This window comes from Lactuca sativa, chromosome 5, assembly GCF_002870075.4.
Source record: "Lactuca sativa cultivar Salinas chromosome 5, Lsat_Salinas_v11, whole genome shotgun sequence".
Classification (NCBI taxonomy): Eukaryota; Viridiplantae; Streptophyta; class Magnoliopsida; order Asterales; family Asteraceae; genus Lactuca; species Lactuca sativa.
In genome coordinates, this window is record NC_056627.2 from 43,335,600 (window position 1) to 43,349,348 (window position 13,749).

A 13,749-nucleotide genomic window follows, 5' to 3' on the forward strand; every position below is an offset into this window, starting at 1 on the left:
TTGATTGTTCGATTCTTTGATGGATTGTCCAAGGATTTAAGTGTTTCATGGGTTGTCATTTTAGATCTGGCCATTTTGTGGCCTATTGGCTTAAAGTTGCAAGCTTTATGAGGATTTTAGTGTCATACATGCATTAAGTCAATTCTTATGTCCATTTTAAGCTTAACAGCTTCATTTAGACATGCATGAACGTAAAGTTGGCAACTTTACATGGTTTTCCAGCTCAAGGCAGTCAGATCTAGGTTTTGGGGTCATGTGCTTATGGATTAAGTGCTTATTGTATTAAGTTGTTGGTTTTTAATAGGACGCGGCGAGTATATTGATAAACATGGCGATTTGGATCGGTTTTTCCCGACTTTGTAGTTAAATGAAAAAAAAAACACGGCGAGTTGAAGGAAAAACTCGGCGAGTTGGGTTAACTCGGGCCGTTGAACTTGACTTTTTGACTTTTATCTTTGACCAAGTTGTCATAAGGGGGTACTTGAGGTAACCTGCATTGTACTAAAGGAAATTATGAGATTAGGATAACACTCATATGAGGTTGGGCCTAATTTGGAAAATTAGGCCACTAGTGGGCATTTGTGGATCTTTTGGTTTCAGACCTTTTGGTTAATGGAATTGGGCCTCAGTTTTGGTTCATGTTGGGTCAGGGGTAAATGAAACCCTATTTCTAATTGGGTGTTATTTTGATCTAATAAATCGGAGGTTTCGTCAGGGCAACAACTAAGAATTCTTGCAGTGAACTTCAGTATTTGAGGTGAGTCTTCCTCACTGTACTTGCATGTCGAAGGCACCAATGTCGACCCATTGGATTGATATCCCGTTATGAATATTGATATGTTGTTATGATCTGTTAGATCGGTATCGTGGTATATAGGATGATGTTATGCTTAGTGATCTGTTAAATCTGTTTGACTGGTTGTACACTGTTATATAATTATCTGATATATGTGCACATGTGTGATTGGTGACTGAGGCTTCTCTGCTTTTTGCGTAAGCCAATAGACCTGGGGTATTCCAACCTGATGGTTGATGCGTGCAAATAGGTACACCTAATTTTATATTTATAACCTAACTAACTTAACTAACTAAATTGCACCTAGACAGTGTACCTAGTCAAATTATAGAATAGTCGGGTAAGTTGGGTATCGATCATAGGGAACGGTTTTGACTAATTAATTTATCTACTACTAAATTAACCTAATTACTAACAAAGAAATGGAATTTATCTAATTTTGCAAGCTTAGATAAACTTAATTCTTTAACACAAATTCAATTAGTAAACAAAACACTTCTGTTAGTTCGAATCCACTTTCCCTCAATGGTTTATAAATTAGCTATGAAAATTACTGTCGGTTACCAATTAAGATAGTATTAGCAATTTAGTTCTGAATCTACTAACATTAATTAATTCATGTAAATCAAAGTATGTTCACATTTAAGTTAACACATAATCATTATTTAATTGATTGGAGCTATGTAAGATTGATTAATTAAACACACTTACGGTCATAATATGAGTTCTCTAGCACAACCTAATTCAATAGTTAATTGCTTAACTAAGATTGGTTTGATCCTAGCTGTAATAATTTAATATTCACTAAATTACCAGGTATTCTAATTCATGCAGACTAATGGTCATCAACTACACAGAATAAGAAATCAAAGCAATCAAATACTAAATCAAACATGCTAGGTTCAATCAATCTAACACAAGTCTTAACCAACAAGTAAATCAAAGATAAATATTACACCATGAGTTCCAGCTTCATCTAGCTAACAGAAGCAGCTAGATTTAGCTGGACATACTAGCAAACAAACACAAATAGCTCATATTCAAAGACATAATTAAAGTGTACCAAATTCTTAAACTAATATGAACTTCTCCTCTCCTTAGATGCTAATAGCCAATTCCAGAACTTTTCTCCTTTTGAAAATCGTCTCCAGGAGCCCTCAATGCAGCCAAAAAAGTCCCTAAAGTCGTAATAAGCAAGAGTATATATAGTTTCTCAAAATTTGCGCTTCACGTCGTGAATTAGGAGAAATCCTTATCGGGCAAGGATTATTACTTTGCGTATACTTATCTTCCAGAATTCTCATGTCACGTCGTGAACATGTAGTTCACGTCGTGAATGTAGCTGATTTTGTGGGTTTCTTCTTCTTTTATTCTCTAAATCTCCAAAGTCCCATTTTTTGTTGTTTTTAGTCCCTATCCTTCAAAAAGTGCTTCTATTTGGCTGCAAAGAACAATTTATCCTCATAAGTACCATTATTCAATGCAAATAACCAAAATATCAATAAAAATGCAAGTAAATATTGCCTAAAAACATGTATGAACATGGCAATATCAATGGTTGATTGGACCCATAGTATGTTGGCATTCCAACCTGATGGTTGAGGGGCCTAGGGTATTCCAACCTGATGGTTGATTAGACCCATAGTATGTTGACATTCCAACCTGGTGGTTAAGGGGCCTAGGATATTCCAACCCGATGGTTGATTGAACCCATAGTATCTTGGCATTCCAACCCGATGGTTGAGGGGCCTGGAGTATTCCATCCCACGAATGATTGGACCCACAGTATGTTGTTGTTGTATATGTTATTTGTTGTATGTTGGTACTTTGGGGGAACTCACTAAGATTTGTGCTTACAGTTTTTTATTATGGTTTCAGGTGTTTTAGAATCGTGGCAAGACAAAGTTGTGACTGTACACACCCTGATTTTTCTGTCATTGATCGTGGGAGGCACTAATTTTTAAAGAATGTTTTGAAGAACACTAATTTTGTAAACACTTTTATTAGTCAAAGGGTTGTTTTGGAAGTATTTAATTGGTTGAAATTTTGGGATGTTACACTATAATAAAAAGGAATTGAGATAAGGGTCACCTTGACAAACCCCTTTTAAGATAGGAAATTCTTTCATTGGTGAATCATTCACTAGAACCAAAGTGTGACTTGAAGATAAACAAATCATTATTCAATTTCTCCATCTGGACCTGAATCCCATTTGAGTCATCACCGAGTCTAAATACCCCAAATTCATTGAATCAAAAGCTTTACTGAAGTCTACTTTAAATAAAAGAAATCTTATTTTTTGCTTTTTTTTTGCCCACACACAAATCTCATTGATTATTAATGGTCCTTCGAGAATACTTCCATCAGATACAGATGTGGATTGTACTTCGTTCACCACCTTCCTAATTATCAGTTTGATCTTGTTTTCAAGGAGTCTCGTAACAATTTTAACATACGGCCAATTAAATTGATTGGCCGATAGTCGTTAAGAGTTCGAGGGCCTTTAATTTTGGGGACCAACATGATGAAAGAGGAACTGTAGCCTCTCGCAAACGAACCACACTCTTCAAAGCAACGACAAATTGCATGATACTTCAACTTGGAAATCACTCATTCATCTTCAAAAATAACAACGTTATCTGTGCAATTCATAAACACCGAAGGGTATCGTACGAAAAGAATGTTGTCTGGATAACACATATCACTACTACAAACATAGTCAAATTAACAATTATCCCACCAATGTTTTACTTAAAAAAGTCCAACCATGTCATCAAGGTTTTTTGGATTTCAAAAAAATACACCCCCCTTTCCACATAAATCATCTAACCTCGCTTCTAGGGGTGTCAAATTATGACACAACAAGACAAGGACAAAAATACATGACACGAAACGAACTTGGGACAAAAATGAAATTCGAATTCGTGTTCATGTTAAGTGTAAAAAACACGACTTTATGTTGTGTCGTATTCATGTTTAAAATGCAACATGGGATTAACACGATTTGGCATGTTTTTGTCATGTTTTCGTGTTTGACTTGTTATATGTGATTAAGTATGAATTAAATAAACTAATAATTATATTATTTTATATTTTTCGTGTCTTATCGCGTTTGTCGTGTTTTAATCGACTAGTTTTCATGTTAATGAAAATAAACACAACATCGTGCTGTTTCATTTTCATGTTACATAAAATTTATCGTGTCGTGTTGTGTCAGATAAAAATACGACACGATTGCCTGATTTTACATCCCTGTTTGCTTTTTAGAACTTCTGATACCATATATATCCATATGTATGTAATGACATAATATTCATTTAAGGTATTTTAACATACTCGATTAGTTTCTTTTTCAATTTATATTTTCCAGTTTTATTTACTTTACTTATTAACGATTATATATATATAGTTAGGTTAAAATGTTTTCAACTATCTATTGTGTGCTGGTAGGATTGATTCTGGACCAATCATTTTAGTTATTTTAAGAAAGTAATTAATGCATATTAAATGCTGAAAGTTTAATTAATGTTCATTATATCTTTAACATGTAATATATATATATATATATATATATATATATATATATATATATATATATATATATATGCCTAGGTTAGTATGTTTCTTATATTTATTGTGTGCTAGAATGCACCGATATGAATTTAGTAAAATTAAATAATTATTTAATTAAATATAGATAGATATTAAATAATTTCCATAATTGTATGTATATTAAATGATATCCATAATTAAAATTATCTTTTTATGAAAACTAATTAAATTCGTCATTAATATCAGCAATAACATTCTTTCAGAATGAATTCATATAGGTTTTTATGTATGAATTCGTTGTTTGTTTCAAGACTCACTCACTTAAAATACATTAAAATTGAATGGAATGTGAAAAACGATAGTGTATTCTACTTGAATACACTCTCATTCTTCTAGATACAAATTCATTATGATAGAATGTTATTGTTGATATTAATGATGAATTTAATTAGTTTCCATAAAAATGAATTATAAATATCGATAGAATTTAATATATATATATATATATATATATATATATATATATATATATATATATATATAATTTTTATTAAATTTTTATTGGTATATTCTAGTACACAATAGATATGAGAAAACATTTGTATCTCTCTCTCTCTCTCTCTCTCTCTCTCTCTCTCTATATATATATATATATATATATATATATATATATATATATATATATATATATATATATATATATATATCACCAAATCTAATATATTTTATAAAAACTATCAAATTTGTCTCATCTTATTAAATATAGGAAAAAGGAATCTTGATATTAGATATTTAAAATTGGTGAAATAGAATAACACATGATTGAGACACTTGCGGAGATCAAAAAGGTGGGAGATTCGATCACAAGGGAGAATCATAAACAACTTGATCACTAATTATAAATGAAAATGTATTTCATCGTCATTAATGTGTTGGATCCATCAAAAATTTGTAGTAAAAAATGTTTGGATAAAATCGTAGATAATAAAATTATTGGTATTGCAAATCGATTCGATCTCGTTTCAATCCAAAATTTTGGAGTTTTGGTACGAAAAAATAGCTCGAAACATACAACAAGTTGACGTAAGCTAAAGAGTACTTGATGCATGTAGATTTTTATTCAATTTGTGAGATCATCCTGTATGTATTAATAATTTTGGATTGAACATTTGAACTAACTGTAACGGATTTTCTGTTTGTTGAGCCATAATCTTTCTCTAGTCAAGCTTGATCGAGCCTTCTACAGGAAGAATCAACTAAACCTAGCATCACCAAGCCCGCTTGATCCATAGTTCCAAAATGGTTTATGACAAAAATTAAATCGGGATAACATGACACATGTCATTATTTAAATGGGCAGAAGAAATTATATATATATAATTTCTTACTTAAATAAAAGATATACTTTCATATTTATAAGTCAAATTTTCAATCTAACATGGCGTAAACCATGGCTCGTGTTTATGTATAATTACCTTTTTTTATAATACGCTCCAAAGTTAATTCTGTGGTTACCATTAATTAATTTTATTTTTTTTCTAATTTAGTTATCAAAATTTAGCAATGATATTCGAGAACATATTCAAATATTCCAAAAAGTTTTATATCATCATAATATGTTAATACAAGTTGGTTGTCATCTCTTAGTATTTGATATATTAGGATGAAGTAGAGTTAATGAATCATGAACGAAAACAAATTTGTTTATACTAACTTAAATTACTGGACCTTTTGTTTCTTTACAAATTTATAAGCATGTCATCGGTAAGTTCTAGCGCAGTTATCTGTGTGTATGTATTTAAGGTTTTGAGGTATGGAAGCTGATTGGGAAACCGGAGAGGTAATCAGCGGGGAATACGCGGCACATGAGTTTGATCCAATTGCACAGTGACCCTGTACTAGAATTCACGAGCAACCCTATTTTATATATATATATATATATATATATATATATATATATATATATATATATATATATATATATATATATATATATATATATATATATATATATATATAATCTTCTCTTAGCATATCTAAACTGATAAAACGATACTGTATATATGATCTTATCTTTTTCTTTGGAACGGCAATATATTTATGATCTTCTCTTAGGCCTTAGCATATGCTTAGCGGATACAATAATCCTGTTATAATCTTAAGAAACATTATATATCTGTTAATTATATTGTTTATCTCCCCAATGCACAGATGTTTAATGCATGAACGTGTTCCATATATTTTGTTTCAAGTTTAATTATCTCCGGAAAATATTTAATTACATGTATGTATATTAAATAGTTATATTCTGTTAGATACGACCAAGTGTGAGCTCTGTAACTCTACGTCGGCTAGGATTTGATTTATATGTTAGTTACAGTGATGACCGACCGATTTCTAAATGCATGCAAAAATCATATACTTTAAAAAAAAACCTAGACAGACAAAAGGAGTTGGAAAGCTATGCACGTGTGTACATCATTATTTAATACACAAGCATCTTCTCTTCGCTATGTATATAAATATTTTCCAAAGGGTTTTAGCAACAATCGAGGTGTGATGGGAGGTGGATGCCTTTTGTCCATGTATTTATTAATCAATATCTTACCCTTATTAGGCATTAAGATAACTATACTTCGGTACTTCCAATATGTACGTATACATACACACACCCCTTCCCATGTATACACACACATATATAAATATAGATGGTAACATGTTTTCTGAACATGTTATTAGTCTTCCATGCATGCATGATCAGTAAAATAAAGAGTGTGAAGAATATTGGTGCAGTTATAAATTTCTTATACCGTATATGACACAAATGTCGATTAATGATGAGCGATAAAAGCCTTAATTATGCGAGATTCGGGAAAAGATGATGATGTAATATGTTGCTAGAGTTTTTATGACTTAAAGCAGTATGTTAATATATCGGATGCTTGGTTTTCGTTTTTCTTAAAAATGTTTATGACTGGACGAGTATCGACTCCCATGTGAACATATGTGTCTATTGGCCATGTTGACGGAATCCCATTAAATGCTGAAAAGACAACATTAAATGCCCAAAACTGTTGTTGAATGGTCGTTTTTTACTGTCAATCGAACACGATCCCTTGTGATCCGACATTTTGTAGTACTTAGAAAAATACCACCTTATAAGGCAGCACAACTTACAAAGTCAATATTTATTATTTATTCTCAATATTTTCATGTATATATAGAAACTATAACATATCGTATATGTTAATTAACCCGTAACTCTTTCAATTGTTTTTCACTATATTTAAAGGACAGTTTAGTTTGGCTCGGTGAGATTTGGGGCAATATATATTTGAGCTAATGCATTCTGGGACTTGAAGACTTGAACCAACGGGAGTCGAGGATTAATGTGTACAAATATATTATATATGCGTATGTGTTTCAGTTATGTATGTATATATGTTAAGGTATATATCAATTAATTCAGAATACTGATACTTAAGCTGTTAGGCAAAGACAAATATAACTACTTTGAAATCAATTTAGTTGAAATAATACCATCAACACGTGGGTTTTGTGGCTGATTATTAAGAGACGTATGTAGATAAACATGTTAAGAAAGGTGTTGTGAAGGAACACATATGATATTGTTGGCCTATGTCTCTATTGATATTATTGTTGTCGGCCTCTATTTGTATTTTTGTATGCAGAGATGGGGATTGGACTCCTATTGGTGACAAAAAGAGGCTTTTTAGAGTGAGAGTACACTCTCTTTTCATAAATTGCACATAGCTTGATCCGGCCCGGTCTTAGAGTATAAAAACCCAACCCAATTCCATATGGGCAAATTCTGGCCTGTTGTGGGCCTAAAAAGCATAGTCTTTTTACTTGTTTATTTATAATAAAATAATTTGTATTACAAAAAAATGCATAAAAATCCATGGGTTTTATTTATTAATATAAAAAACTTACAAAATGAGAAATATACAGGTAGCTTATAAACTACAAATACTTGATTGGTAAGCGAAATAAAATTATAAGTTTTAGTCATATTATGCATATGGTTGGGCACTTGATTTGTAGAGTTTGTGAATGGTTCTTGAGTTTCGGAAATACTTTGCATCTCGTCCGGATGATATGACGATATATTTGAATTTACCGACATGAAGGGAATCCATTGTCAATAAAGCTCTCCTTGAATTTTCTAACATATAAATCAAATATTACTTTTTTTTTTACAAAGCTACAATACCAGTTTATTGTATTCGCATGACACGATGGCAAAAACGTAGAATGGTTCATTTTCTTGACGTTGTTTCCACCATTTTAAATTATTAAAGATAATCCATTATTTATGTCATAACATCTATATAATTTGTGTCTGTATAAATAAACAAGTTGTCTAAAGTTGTTCATAATTTCGATCGTTCTTGACTTGTATAATTTTAAAACCAGCTTAATAATATATGATTATTTATAATGTTTGTGATGAAAACCTACCATAGGACTCATAGGAGGATGATACAAAAACCGACCATCGTTCACCGCCGTTATAGCTAGATTAATTAGACATTTAAAAAATAAAAATTTGAGAAAACTTTTAAAATGTCGTAAACGAAATAATTGCAAATACAATTAGAAAGAATTTTTAGAGTGAATGATTGTTCAAGGCGGATTTTAACAAAGCCTTCGACTTGGTCAATTGGGCTTTTCTTGATTCTATCATGGAACAAATGAATTTTGGGGTGAGATGGCGGCTTTGGATTCATAGCTATTTAGAATGCGGAAGAGCTTTAGTGATCATCAATGGAAACCCTACAAAGGGTGTGAGGCAGGGGGACCCATTATCCCCCTTCCTATTTATTATTACAATGGAAAGATTAAATTTTGCTATGAAGACGACAGTGGAGAAAGGCGTGTTCGACGGGATAAAATTCCAAAATTCTAGCTTGTGTGTGTCACACTTATTTTATGCAGATGATGCATTGTTCATTGTAGAATGGTCTAGGCGAAACATAGCTAATTCGGCAAGGATCTTACGATGCTTTCACATCTCATCTGGATTGAAAGTGAACTTCAAAAAGTCAAAAGTGTTTGGTGTGGGTGCTCCTCTTATGGAAATTTCAAATTGGTCTGCCCCTCTTGGATGTGAACCATCGTCGATCACGTTTACTTACTTGGGTATCCCTGTTGGTGAGAATATGAATAAAAAAGAATGCATGGAGGCCGATCATCGAAAAGTTTCACTCCAAGCTCTCTATGTGGAAAGCGAAAGCATTGAGATTTGGTGGTAGAGTACTCTTGCAAAGGCAGTGCTTGGTAATCTCCATACATATTTTATGTCCATATTTGTAGTCCCAAATGGTGTTCTTGACACACTTGAAAAAATTAGGAGGAAATTCATTTGGTGCAGAGAGTATGACAAAAAAAGTATTTATTGGGTCAAACAGGATTAAGATTATAGCACCAAAAAAAGGTTGGAGGCATCGGGCTTGGGTCTATTAAAGCTATGAATATTTCTATGTTGGCTAAATGGATGTGGTGCTTGAAAGCGGATGAATCCTCTATATGGTCCAAAGTAATTCGAAGTATTCATAATCTAGAAGGGAGGCATTGGTCTGTTTTCGCTAACAGATCCAACACTGGGGTGTGGAAAAACATTATAAAAACACGGAATCACTATACACAATATAACGTTGATCCTAAGGAAATTGTGTCATGGAATTCAACATATTGATGTTGGGTTTCTAATTTTGTGAGAGATGGCAGGTTTTTGGTCTGTCTGTTACGGGAGCGAATTGAATTGGCGGGATATATCGTTAACAACGGACCATTTGCTTGGGATAAGTTGATTCCCTTTAAGATTATATGTTTCATATGGAGAGCAAAACTCAATAGAATTCCATCTGCTGTGGAATTAAAAAACAGGGGTGTCATAATTCTAAATACTACATGTGATGTATGTAGTACGGAGTAGGAGACATGTGATCATATTTTGTTAACTTGTCATGCGGCGAAGGCAATAATGGACTCGATCCTGGTGTGGTGTGAGATCAGATGTGACAGATTTATTTCGGTGGAAAATATGCTTATTTTCATCTCACGGTGGTCGAAGTATAAATATAAAAGAAGAATGCTCAATGCAATATTATGTGGAAAGAAACAAAGCAACAACTGGATTTTCGAAAAAACCTCAATAGTCATTTCCTCTGTTTGTAATTTTCGGTGGAGCTTTATGGTTCATATGGATGGAAAGGAACAAATGGATTTTCGAAAAAATCTCAATAGTCTCGGCGAACACGGTGGAAAGAATCAAAGCAACAACATTCATATGGTGCAAGCATAGAGGTTCATTCAAAAAAATGGATTGGAGAGTTTGGAATATTAGTCTTTTCCTATGTTTGTAATTTTCTCATTTTTCCCTCTGTTCTTTGTTTGTTTTTTCTTTTTTGTACTATTTGTTTCTTTTCCACATCTCCTTGATGTGGTTTTTATAATATTAGCCATTTTCCAAAAAATTAAATCCACCACAAACCATCTATTTATATTCTATATTGAAAAGTCAATGTATACAATTTTCAAAATAACCCCATATTATAAACCGTAGTTTCATAAAGTGTCATGATTCTCTTGATATATATATATATATATATATATATATATATATATATATATATATATATATATATATATATATATATATATATATATATATATATATATATTTTATAGTTAAGAATAAAATGGTTTGTGAGTGTTTTATATGTAATAAATTCAATAACTTCTTTCGGGAAATCAAGTGCTTTGATAGTTTGTTGGGGTAGATGTTCAGGATTAATGGTCAGAGGTTGTAAGATGTGGGGCCTCATCACTCGGGAAAGCCATTATGATAATGTAGGATGAGAATTTACCTGGAATGTTAGGGTGTCAAAGTCAACAAATAATATGGGTACAATACTCCAAAAATCACTACAAGATTGTAATTACAATAAAAGAAGTGTGACATCCCAAAAATCTCGGCCAGAAAAGACCGATTTCATTTATGTTTTTTAAACATTTTCAGAGTAAATCCTTTTAATTTTAAAAGAGATGCGGAATTTGTTCCCAAAAACAAAACATGATAAAATAGATATTTATCAAAACATTTCATATAAAAATATGATTTCATTTCATAATCAAAAGTCGGGATGTCATGTTCCAATACAGATCATAAAGCATAAACGATAACATTACAAGTCATTCAACAAATATATACATATACAGACTTGTAAACAAAACAACTTGATGATTCGCCCATCTTAAGCTCTTGCGCCACTTCCTGTAATACAAATAAACTGAGTGGGTCAGGCTTGGGAGTCTGGTGAGCATATAAGGTTTTCAACTCACAATAATTATATTTTATTTCAACAATCCACAATAAACCCGATTACCCATTCCCGTTATCCTCACTTTATGTCCCTAAAATAACTTCTATTATAAGGAACCTAATTCAGGATTTTCATCGGGACGGACATTACTGCAGAGGGGCTTCCTCAACAATAAGTGCCCTAAATGCAACCATATGGGGGATAGAGTACACCGGTGAACACGTCGTTCACAACACCTACAGGTAATGAGCCTGCTAGTGTTCCACAGGACAGTCTAGAATAGTCCGTGGTCGTCATCCATACTCTGCTGAATGACTAGAATAACACCAATAACACCGAGGCCTCTTATCCGTTTATTTCACACCTAAATTTTGACGCTCATTTTATTCTTAATTCAATTATATCACATAATTAAGCAAATAAACACATAACTCACATAATTCCCAAAATTCACAAATAATACATTTTTATTATTTCAAATTGGTTTACAAAGGTTAACCTAAACTATTACATTGCTAAAAATGGCAAGCCCAGAAACACGGGCGTTACAATTCTCCCCACCTTAGAATGATTCTGTCCCCGGAATCACACACAAGCAAACAAATGCGGATAGCGACTCATCATGTCACTCTCCGTCTCCCAGGTGAGATTTGGCACATTCATGTGTTTCCATCGGACAAGCACTAACTCAACCATCTTACGTCGCAATTTCTTAGTCTTTCGGTCAACGATTGCCTGCGGTTCCTCAATCAACCTTTTGTTCTCATCGATCCTCAACTCCGAAAGTGGAATTATGTTGGGAACTTCTCCCGTGAACTTCCTCAAATAACACACATGAAAAGTGTTATGAATTCCATTCAGTTCTTCTGGTAGTTCGAGCTTGTAAGCTTGGTTCCCAATTCTCTGAAGAACTTTAAACGGTCCAATAAACCTTGGACTTAACTTTCCCCTTTTACCAAATCCTATAAGTCCCTTCCACGGTGAGACTTTAAGCAAAACCGAATCTCCAACTTCAAAAGTCATCGGTCTTCACTTTTTGTCAGCATAGCTCTTTTGACGGTCCTGAGCTGCTAACATTCTTTCCCTAATTATTTTCAACTTTTCAGCAGTTTGATGGACTATCTCCGGTCCCATAAACTGCTTTTCCCCAGCCTCAAGCCAACAAGATGGCGTGCGACACTTCTGTCCATACAATGCTTGATAAGGTGTCATCTTTATGCTCGAGTGAAAACTATTATTATAGGAAAATTCTACCAAAGGTAAATGTCCATCCCAATTACCTAGGAATTCCAGGGTACATGCTCTCAACATATCTTCAAGTGTTTGTATCGTTCTTTCGCTCTGACCATCAGTCTGCGGATGGTAAGCTGTACTTAAACACAACTTGGTACCCAATTCCTCTTGTAGACTTTTCCAAAATCGTGAGGTGAAATGACTATCATGATCCGACACAATTGTTAACGAAACACTATGAAGCCTCACAATTTCCTTCATGTATGAATTTGCAAGCTTCTCCATAGACCATTTCTCGTTGGCTGCTATGAAATGCGCACTCTTAGTGAATCGATCAACGACCAACCAAATCATGTCGTGACCACTTTTTGTTCTGGGCAGTTTAGTGACAAAATCCATAGCAATGTCTTCCCACTTACCCATAGGCATAGGTAATGGTTCTAAACTCCCGTATGGTTTCTGATGTTGTGCCTTGACTCTTGCACAAGTCACACACTCCGCCACATACTTCGCAATGTCGAGCTTCACCGTCGGCCACCAATAATAGGGTTTCAGGTCCCTATACATTTTTGTGCTACCGGGATGAATCGAGTACATGGTTTTGTGAGCTTCTTCCATCAGAAGATCTCTGACTCCTCCTGTCTTAGGTATCCAAATCCGATCTTGGAACACCTTCAGTCCGTGACTGTTTACACCGAACACCAACGTTTTGCCCAAATGTTCCTCCTTCCGGTCATTCTTCTCAGAAGCTTCGCTTTGAGCTTTCTTTATACTTTCCAAAATAGTCGAGACAACTTCAATTCTCAACACTCTTGGCCT

The 13,749-nt window shown here is 33.3% G+C and overlaps 1 protein-coding gene across 1 annotated transcript; it reads left to right on the forward strand.

Annotated features, from left to right (window-relative positions):
- The first annotated feature begins 9,054 nt into the window (after positions 1 to 9,054).
- LOC111897423 (uncharacterized mitochondrial protein AtMg01250-like) lies at positions 9,055 to 9,624 on the forward strand. Its single transcript, XM_023893389.1, has one exon. It carries the CDS (start codon positions 9,055 to 9,057, stop codon positions 9,622 to 9,624), a length of 570 nt encoding a protein of 189 aa, XP_023749157.1.
- Positions 9,625 to 13,749: the final 4,125 nt, after the last annotated feature.